We start from the raw sequence: 10,038 nt of genomic DNA, 5'->3' as shown, positions 1-10,038 counted from the left end.
CGCCATATCCCTTGAAAATCCATTCCCTCTTGCTTTCATATATTAACTCTACCCTCCTTGCATGACAGTTGTCCTCCATCTCTGGACAACCTCCTTAATGTATTTTCTATTGTCATTGCTTTAAAATGGTTTCTGCTGCTTCAGGCTAAACGACCCAGTTACTGTTTAACCAAGACACGATGAAAGACACATTTGAAGAGTTTAATGACAAAATGTAAATCTCTGAAAAAGAAACCCTTTTTTGTATTTTGTAAACTCAAGCTGCTGTGGACATTAGCATGGCCATGGTTATCATGTAATGATTCCATATAGGGGCAGTTCTACTGAAAAAAGGTTGTTCTGTTAAAAAAAAAAACTGTCTGACATTGACAACACAAAAGCCAATTCTGATTACAGTGAATGAGGTGACACTTCGGTCAATTGCCTTACACACCTTGTGTGTGTGTTGAAATATTTGCACAGTGAATGGGAAAGTGGAGGGGCTTTATAATGAATGTTTTATATGTCATTATACAGTATCTTGGGGGAATGCCAGAACCTGTAAAGGTTAACGACCTAAATGTTAATCGTCCTCGAACAATAAGGGCAGAGAGCAGTGATCGCTAGGCTGTGACACCTCTGCTGTGCTGGGTGCATCATCGTCAGCCTCAGTAATGGCACTTTGGATCTCTCTATAAAGACAGCCCTTGTTCTTGATGCATTAAGAAGGCTATTGAGTTTACTGGGACTGAGGGCAGGTGTGTTATCAGTTATTGCTTGCCTTATATGTATTGACAATGAACTCAATAGGTAACCATATGTTACTACATACATAATATTCCATTTGAGTAAAACTTTACAAATATTGTCTGGATTTTAAATAGAATTGTATAAGGTATTGATTGCAGTGCTTGGCCTGTTTTCTTTTTAGTTCTTTTTACAAACACAGTGGCAATACTTTTTGTTTTGATGTCACAAAACTACAAAAGTAAGCAATTCTTAAATGTTCCTATTTGTAGCAACCTTCGCTTGTTTTGTTATTGTTGAAGTTTAGCCTCACTGTCTAGATTAACCAGCTCCACTGGAAATACACGTATGCAAGAGTAACTGAGGAACGCAGAGCAGGGGGGCTCCTTTCTTCTGGGGACTCTGTTTCGCAGCGAACAGGAAATCGGGGATGCGCAGTGACAAAGATGGCTGCGCCCTGCAGAAGAAGCAGGGTAAACTTGTGATCGCGCAAAAGTGCATTTTGGAGCAAAAATTTATTGCGTATATGAAATCCAACAAGTGGTGCTTGTTCCTGCAAGTCTGTACTAGTTAAATGATTTGAAATACGAGTTAAAACCAAACAATCGAGCATTCGGAATGTGGGTTAATACTAGAATGACCTGTGTGTGTTATTGCTCGCACTGTACTTTGGAGTGACTGATTTCAGTACTAATTCAAGTATAAATGGACAGTTGGGTAACAACAAACGCTTGCTTCGGTACAGTTTTATATCGGACGTGTCATTATTTCAGGAGGGATGACTGTCAATGTATGTGACAATGTGGATTCAATTAAAACACATAGGGTCACAGTGTGTTATTACCCGTGTTTGGCACCAACACAAACTCTTTAGAAACTATGAGTGTCTGTGGCGTGTTTCCAGTCGTTTACGGGTGTTTTCAAATGACTCCAAACGCACGCATGACAGTCCGTGCTCCTTCGCTAGCAACAGTGCTGTTAATGGAAACGGTTTGAGGGAAAGACCTCCATGGAGAATACTATTCTTTGGGACAGACGAATTTGCCGTGGAGTCTTTGAAAGCTCTTACCTTGTCAAGGTAAAGAAGCCCGTGTAATTAAAAAAAAAGAGTATATTCCTTAATCCCATTTGTGTTTAAAGTCCTTTTGGAGGCAAGCCTGATTATGAGTGTTAGGTCTAACAGTTTAAATTTTCCAGTGGTAAATAGGTAACTAATCTTTTAAATAAATTCTATTTGTACTGTACAAAAAAAAGTACCTCTGTAGAATGAGAAATGTTGAAAATGTTTTTAACCTCTGTGTTAATATTATGTCAGTGCAGTTTCTTACAGTGGGCAATACCTGAAAAGTGTAGTGCTTGTTTTTAGTCCTTGCATATGCCTGAGTTGATCGACATTGTTCCCCGTTTCAACAGAGATAGCAGCCCCAAAACAGCTGTGGATACTCTTGAAGTTGTCACGTTGCCAGCTGTCCTCTCTAAAGAACTGCCTGTGAGAAGATTCGCAAGCCAGAATGAGCTTCCCATCCATGACTGGCCACACATTGGCCCATGTGAACAGTTCCATGTGGGTGTGGTGGTGTCATTTGGATGTCTTCTGCCAGAGGATCTCATCCTCAAATTTCCATAGTAAGAATTAAACTTGCAACTCTGAACTATAACCTAGAGGTATTAAATGATACAGTAACGTTATATGTAAAGTACACTGAGATGTGTGGCTGCTTTACATATCCCAAAGAATTTAGGTTTAGTAAAGCGAGGCTGGATGATGACCTTGAGAAGTTTGAGAAAGTTCTATCTGCTTAGATGAGTTAGTAAGAAGTCTTGAGTCGTAACTATTTAACTGCTGGTTCCACAAAATTACCTTTTGTAAGTTGCATTACAAAATGACCTTTTGTAAGTTGCATTTCTTGGGTGAGTAAATGTGTGAATTTCTTTCAGTGGCATATTGAACGTCCATCCCAGTCTTCTTCCGAGGTGGCGTGGACCTGCTCCAGTGTTCCACACTGTTCTAAATGGGGACACTGAGACTGGGGTCACCATCATGCAGATTAGACCGAAAAGGTGCCCATTTTTACTAATGCTTTATTATTAGCTTGTTCAACATTACTGTCAGTAACTGTTTGGAAGATACTAGGATAGTTAATTAAATAACTTCAGTGTCTGCAATTATAACTAAAGATAGGCACATATACATTATTTTTCATGAATATCATACTTTATTTTACTCATGTTTTCATTGTTCATATTCACTTTAGGTTTGATGTGGGTCCAATTCTGATTCAGGACAAGTGCCTGGTTCAGCCACATTGCACAGCCCAGGAGCTTGGGGCAACTCTTGCCAAAATGGGTGCAAAAATGGTAAGTTGGGGGAACTTCAAATATGGCTTTGTTATTCATTGTCATAAACTACCTTTACATCTCAGAATCAACTTCTGCAAATTTGAATCATTCAGCTCTAAAACATACTAATGTAAAGAGCTGTATGCCCCATATGAAAACCCATGGTAGCACTTTCTCGTTTTTGGGTTTATGCTGCCATCTGATGGCACTAAACTCTAACCAACTTTAAAGCTTTAAAATCAGCAGACAATATATAGGCAGGCATATCACAGAAAAGTTTCTGTACAGTTTCATATTTAATTTTAACAATAATATTGTTAAACAGTTAGGCACACTGTTTTTAATCATTCATCTATTGCTTTTACAGCTAATTTCAACTCTGGAAAATTTACCAGAAAGAATACAGAATAAAAAGGAACAGTCAAAGCAAGGGGCAACTTTTGGTAAGTACCCAATTAGTTTGGTTGAGTATTGTTTGCACATTGATATTGCAGTGTTGTTGACTTTTCCTTTTGTCCAGACCTGCCTGTGCAATTTGTGTATCTACTAGTTTACAATTAGGATTGTGATGTCCTCTCCCCTCTCGCCCTATTTGTAGCTCCTAAGATCAGTGTGGATATGAGCTGGGTAAACTGGGAGGACCAATCCTGTGATCAGATTGGACGACTGTTCCAGGCAATCGGATCCAGGGTAAGAACAAGAAATACAGATGAACATGTGATCAACTGAAGATGCTATTGAAGTTAACAAGTTCTGTATCCAGATGTTTTACATTAACCCTAAATTGGTTAAAAGACTCATTTGAAATGTACCTATACTAGAGTATAAATGTCTTGTTAATCCGTTTGTTCATATTATAACTGGGCACTGATGTTTGTGTTTCTACAATAGATCTCATTGAGAACGCAGTGGATGGGAGACACAATAAAACTGCTAGATTTCGTAGGAAAGAATGAAATTCCGGTTGTTTCAGGTACAGTTCCACTGTTGATTTTTTTTGTGCAGCAGTGTTGTGTTCCTTAAATAACCTAATACCACATTTTCTTCTTTATCAGAATCTGAACGGCAAAGACAACCAACCCCTGGGTCCTTATTGTATCACAAGGAGTCAAACACACTACTGGTTTGCTGTAAGGTATAAAATCATAAACTGATATTACTATCAGCACCATTTACCTAATACGAATACATATGGTTGTATAGCAGATACGGCGTGGTTCAGCGTTTGGTGTATAATAACAAAACATAAAGTGAGATCTTGGGTATATTGATTTGATCTAAATGGCTCCAGGAAAATCAAAAAAATATCCAGCAGTGCCTGTTAATCTATTTCTGTCTATAAAATGTGAAAAAAGTGACTATTTTAATGATTTAAATGACAGCAGTATTTAGATCTGCCGCAGATCAATTGAATAGACCTGTTTCTTTGTCTAGGGTTGTTCAGTACTGTGTTTCACTGGTGAATCTGGTACTACAGGAATGTTTCATTTATTTTTCAGGATGGCTGGGTGGGGTTCAGAGCAGTGAAATTGAAGAAGAGGCTTTCAGCAGCAGATTTCTACAATGGCTATCTCCATCAGTATTTTCTAAGAAAATCAGAAAGGCAGCAAAGAGAGTGTGTTTTCCAAACGTACAAACCAGAACCCAAAGACGTGAAAAAAAGAAAGCTGCACCAGCAGGTCTAAAACATGCCACACACCAAGAGGAAGAGCCCTTTAGGAGTGTAGCGTGGGTAAATATGTGTAGTGTTAACTGCTCTGAAAATTAAATATTTTTTCTTACAAAAACACCATTTCTACTTGTTTGTAATACAGATATACAAATCTGAAACACATGCATGTATTAATTATATAAAATTAATTTTTTAATTAAATATTTAGTAGCAACAGACAAAACAAAGAACTTTAAAATGTTCTTGTGATGTAGTTACATTGTGTCAGCCTGTTTTTCTTGGTAACTGTGACAGGACAGCGTCACGGGCAGTGCTGTTTCAACCAGGAAGGGAGACTCAGACACAGAAGATGCAGTTTCAAGCGCTAATGCACACGTTTAATAATAAAACACAAACACTAAACAAAACACATTAACAAATAAAAAGGCACAAGGGTCAAAACAAAAGGTCTACACAAAAACTCATGGACGTGAACACAGAACACAGAACACCACCTTTACTACCAACGTTAATCCTGTCCTTTTTCTAACTAACACCTGTGGCTGGAACCTTAATTATCATTTAATCACTTATTCAATTCACGGCTCCAGCCACAGTCCCACGTGTTTTGACAGGGAGAAATTTAATCCCCTCCCTGCCAACCCAGTATTCCCCACATGAACACATGCACCGGCAGGGAGTACAGTATTAAGAGGCCAATTCTCTTTTAAAACTTAAAACTGACGATTCCTTCTAAAATCCAGAATATACATAATGTCATCTACTTCCCTCTGAAATCCATTTTTCAGTCCTGGATTAACCCGCTGTAGCTAACAAACCACGGCTGCCTGCGGTGAAGAGGTGTCAGGGAAAGGAAGGGTCCTCTTGGCTTGTCTTTGGAAATTGCATATTGATGCTTTCATCCCTTCATGCGTTTCACCCAGAAATCCATTCATACTAAGAAGGCCTCACTAAAGGAAGGTACCACTGAAACGAGAACATCACTTATGAAGAAGCTTGTGTACAATGATTCAGTAACTGCTCTGTACAAAGACGGTATGGAAATGATTACCTCTTCAGTCATCCCTGCGGTTTTTCTTCCCTCACTGTTAAACGGAGGCTTGAGGTAGCCTTTAAAGTGCTGTTTCACCAGATCATGAAATGTAGACACATGGTCCTGGAGACAGAAAACCGATACAGAAATGATAAAGAAAAGCCTTTTGATTTTTAATATGATATTGTTATCATAGACCATATATGAGGTTAATATTGAACTTTGACTCATACTGTACAGTCATAAACGACCAGTATTTCTTTGGGGTTTGTAAGACTGTATAGCAGTGTTGGCAACTCTGGTCCTGGAGGGACGCCACTAGCTTGAACAGGCTGGAGGTTCACTTGGTTCATCAAAGACCTGGTCTGGAAGACATCTGGTTTGTGCGCAGTTTTACTTCTGAAGACCTACCCGCTTCTCCTTAGTACAGATGTAGGTGAACCATCGCAGCCCTGCAGCCACGTGAGTGATTTCATCTCTGTAGATCACCTCCAGAATCTTCACAGAGCTCTCATCACTCTGAGCTGCAAAGCGGGCCAGCGTCTGAGGGTGGACATCAAGACCTCTGCAGGGAGAACATGTGGATCAAACACTCATTCACGTACTGGCTTTTGAGCGTTATTTAAAACAGCACAGCATTCGAGACATAGGACATTGTGTTAGGGGTACTGAGCAACATGCAGTAAGTACGACACACACAAATGGATGGACATACTGACATTTGCAGTACAGGATGCTGAAAAACCTCTTGTAAAAACTACCTGCAAAGTAACAGTGTGTCTCCACAGCCTGTGAAAGTAACTGCAAACTGAACACTAGCTGATGGTTAGAGAGGCATACCTGGCTTCATGTACCATGTGCACTATTGCCAGCCGGGCCATGAGGTCGTGGGAGGTGTCCGCTGCTGACTGCCACAGCCCTGCAAGCACAGAAGAGGAGTATACAGTGAAACCTCTCTACATTCCTCAGAGATCCCTATATTTCACATGTTCTGGTAAAACTTTCATTTATATAGACACTTTGCTGACATACACAGACGGTCTTGAGACGTGTGGATGCTTTGTGGGATTTGGACGACTAGCGCGTCTGTTGCTTGTCTCAATACGAGGCTTGATCTGTTATGACTCGCATGTGACATGGTATTTGCACACGTTGCAGACTACTGAAGCTACATACCATTGTGCACAGGTAGAGATCCGAAGAAGCTGCCTAGCTCTGTGATCCTCTTCTCCAATAACTGGTAATGCTGAACAATAAAACACAGAATCCAAATGAGACCCTGATATTATAAAGAAGGTATACATATATAATACTGTATGTATCCAAGGCTTTCCCTCCAAAGTAGACAGGCTAGTTTTATATTTGAAAAGTGGATGTACTAAGTTCCTTCTGAAAATCCCATATAAACTCAACCAGGAACACCAACCTTGGCCTCATCTCCAGCTACCTTTACAAAGTCATTGAAAAACTCCCGAGGCAGCTGTTCTCCGTTCTGTAACCTCACTGTGGCAAACCTCACAATGACGTCCCATGACAGGTCTATCGCCCACTGCTCGATGTTAGCTAGGGAATGCAGCAAGGCGATTCTACTGGCCTTTAGAAACAAAAACAGGAAAACCCCTTCAGAAAATGCAGAAAAAACTTTCATTGCAATCTAACTAAGCAACAATCACCTGCTTCTACCAGCAAATAAACCCACGACATGCATATTTAATTCTTCTCTGTAAGTGAATGACAGCCTTAAATAGACAGCCACCAATGTTCAGTGCCAGTGGTGACTGGGTAATCCAGGTCTCACTGTAAACATACGGTTCTCCTAAGTAGAACAAGTTCTGTTCTGTCAGAGAGCATTACGAAACACAAAGAGTTTCTAACTGTTCCGTTGCTACTGTTTTCATGGCTCTCTTACCAGCGTGCCCCCTTTCCCTCGTTTGATCCTCCCTGGCTCCCGCACTGTCAGGCTCTCCTCTCTGCTCGGCTGCTCCGGTGCTTCTGCGTGCCCGATTTCGGAAATCTGCCCAGAATTCCACCGCTCCTGAACCTGGTGTGTCAGCGCCACCTTGAGGACACAAAAGAAATGGCACCTGACACACCTGAAGACTACCAGCTATTACAGACCTGTTCGGAATCCTTGTAATTCAATCCTTGCTGCTCAAAGGTGTTTAATAACTTGAAATACAATTCCTTAAATCTACCCAATTGTGCACTTCCATTCCAGGTGTCACTATTGCAATTTGAGTGAAATGCTTTCCCTCATGACATGCTTTGCAGCCAGTCACATGTTCAGACCCTGCTAAAGTGAAATGAATAGAAATGAGCAGTAACAAACTACCAGAAAGTATGTCAAAAGAGATGTTTGCTTTAAATGTTCTTGAACAGATGGCTTTGTGTCAACAGGAATACCGTTTTTTTTTGTTTGTTTGAAAGTGTATTTTACCTATGTAGTATTGTAGGGTTTGTATCCACTACCTGGAATGCAGTAATGATTGCGTTACCTTCTCTTTGGGCTCAGGTGTGCACAGGATTTTAGCTGCCCAGAAACAGAGTGTATCTTCAGAGCAAACAGGTACTGGAAGCCTAGGTGTCAAGCTGTCTAAACAAGATTTGGAGAAGTTAGATAAGGTATAAGAAAAACAAGGTGTGCTGGTGTGTAGGGTTTAGTGTTACACACTTTTTAAACCATGCAACTTGCCTTATTGAACACGCAGAACACAAGATAGTTCTTACCAAAGGGCACAGCTGCCGTCTCGGTTTTAGGACTCAGCGACAACCTGCTTTGTGTTTCAATGTAAATCTTGCCACTGAACTCTCGGACCTCATACACTTGGTTCTGTTAACAGGAACATGGTGTTAAATTGAAAAGTAATAAAATGGTTCAAGCCTTTTAGTCTTGCATTTTATTTGGTTAAAGTCAATATGTTTATTTTCTACTTCTGTGAATATCATTAAACAGGAAAGAGAGACAGATTATTAGCAGGAAAGGAGTTCTAAAAAGATCTGCATTTAGAAGTTACTACAAAATGATTTCCAATGTGTAGCACAGTAACATGTTGCTATTTTCTTGGTCCATGACTAAGCCAGCTTCCGTTGCTCCAAGACTCACCTGAAGTCCGGTGGATGAGCTCCCAGTGTCCAAACAGAAATCAAAGTGATGCCAGGGGCAGATTAATGCCAGCTTCCCATTGCCTACATCTTCAATGTCACCAAGCTCAAGTGGACCCCCTACACACACAAACACACACTCATTCATTCAATTAGTTTATAAGGTTAAAATCAGGGCTTTAATTAACTCCAATTTTTTTTAAAGGTAAAACACCTGTTCATGTTTACATACTAGAACTACACAACTAAGTAACATAATCCCGAGCTTTTTTAAGCATCCAGAAGTTGTTTGGTTATCACAGGAGTTAATTAAAGACTGGGAGAAACGCTTTGAAAATATGGCCCAATCAAGTCAATACGTGATCTGTGGGAATAGCAATATGTTCTTTGGCTCAAAGAACATGTTATATAACATACAGGAAAGTTTTATTCACCCAGTGCAATAGAATACATTTGTTCGACGTTAACATTTTAGAAATGTTATAAACAGATTTATATACAGCACCTTCGTGCGGACATGCAGAATCCATTGCCCAGAATCGACCATCCTCTGAGTGCACAAGAACTACGTGTTCACCATCTTCAGAATACAGTCTGTAAGAACATAGGAAAACGAACAATGTATCTGTCCGTCCTTCTCCTCGCATAAACTATCTATATCATGCAAGGCTACCTTTCTCGCAAAATACCTGTATCCCATGGACACTAAACGGCACTAATAACATTTGAAGTGCAGAAATGCAACAATAAAATAGGCACGGCTAAGAAAAACAGATTTGGTTAATTCTCTCAAAAGGAGAACATTTGTCTCGTATTCTCTATGCTAGTAATCGCAAGTTGCTGATCTGAATAGCTAGCACTAGCACAGAATGATTTCATCAGTGCCTGTCCGTGGCTGTGCTTACAATAAATATTACGAACTCACTTGGTGCAGGGTGAATTAAACATCTCTTTTACTCCCACGTATTGCCAGTTACTATCATTCACAACTTCTTTTAGAGCACAAACTAAATCCCTTTCAAAACCATCCATCGCTATTTGAAGGGATGTTTCTCAGCACTGAAAACTTCCACTGAGAACTACATGTGTCTAACCCGGAAGGTGTTCCATTGAATCGTTCTTGCTCTGAAACCTGGGCTCGGACCAAATCAAAACTTTGACAACC

The 10,038-nt window shown here is 40.1% G+C and overlaps 2 protein-coding genes across 4 annotated transcripts; one reads left to right on the top strand and one right to left on the bottom strand.

Moving 5' to 3' along the window:
• Positions 1–1,114: 1,114 nt before the first annotated feature.
• Positions 1,115–4,999, top strand: LOC117429884 (methionyl-tRNA formyltransferase, mitochondrial-like). Of its 3 annotated transcripts, none has more exons than XM_034049811.3 (9): positions 1,115–1,804; positions 2,140–2,352; positions 2,665–2,787; positions 2,982–3,084; positions 3,434–3,509; positions 3,665–3,756; positions 3,958–4,039; positions 4,122–4,196; positions 4,566–4,673. In XM_034049811.3, coding segments are annotated over exons 1-9 (1,056 nt in total). In that variant the 5' UTR covers positions 1,115–1,514; the 3' UTR covers positions 4,568–4,673. The 3 variants fall into 3 exon arrangements, with proteins under 3 accessions (XP_033905702.3, XP_033905700.3, XP_058854856.1); XM_034049809.3 differs by having other exon boundaries at positions 1,116–1,804; positions 4,122–4,201; positions 4,566–4,999; XM_058998873.1 differs by having other exon boundaries at positions 1,137–1,199; positions 4,122–4,201; positions 4,566–4,991.
• Positions 5,000–5,088: 89 nt separating this feature from the next.
• LOC117429305 (uncharacterized protein HI_0077-like) lies at positions 5,089–10,007 on the bottom strand. Its single transcript, XM_034048655.3, has 12 exons — positions 9,799–10,007; positions 9,379–9,467; positions 8,875–8,993; positions 8,499–8,601; positions 8,267–8,364; positions 7,681–7,830; positions 7,198–7,365; positions 6,948–7,017; positions 6,612–6,690; positions 6,183–6,336; positions 5,790–5,894; positions 5,089–5,704 (listed from the first exon to the last, which is right to left on the bottom strand). The coding sequence occupies exons 1-12, from the start codon at positions 9,903–9,905 to the stop codon at positions 5,675–5,677; spliced, it is 1,272 nt and encodes a 423-aa protein (XP_033904546.3). The 5' UTR covers positions 9,906–10,007; the 3' UTR covers positions 5,089–5,674.
• Between the last annotated feature and the right edge of the window lie 31 nt (positions 10,008–10,038).

The sequence above is a fragment of the Acipenser ruthenus genome, chromosome 24, assembly GCF_902713425.1.
Source record: "Acipenser ruthenus chromosome 24, fAciRut3.2 maternal haplotype, whole genome shotgun sequence".
In the NCBI taxonomy this organism is placed as follows: domain Eukaryota; kingdom Metazoa; phylum Chordata; class Actinopteri; order Acipenseriformes; family Acipenseridae; genus Acipenser; species Acipenser ruthenus.
Note: the sequence above shows the minus strand (reverse complement) of the source record. Positions and strands in the feature narration are given on the sequence as shown.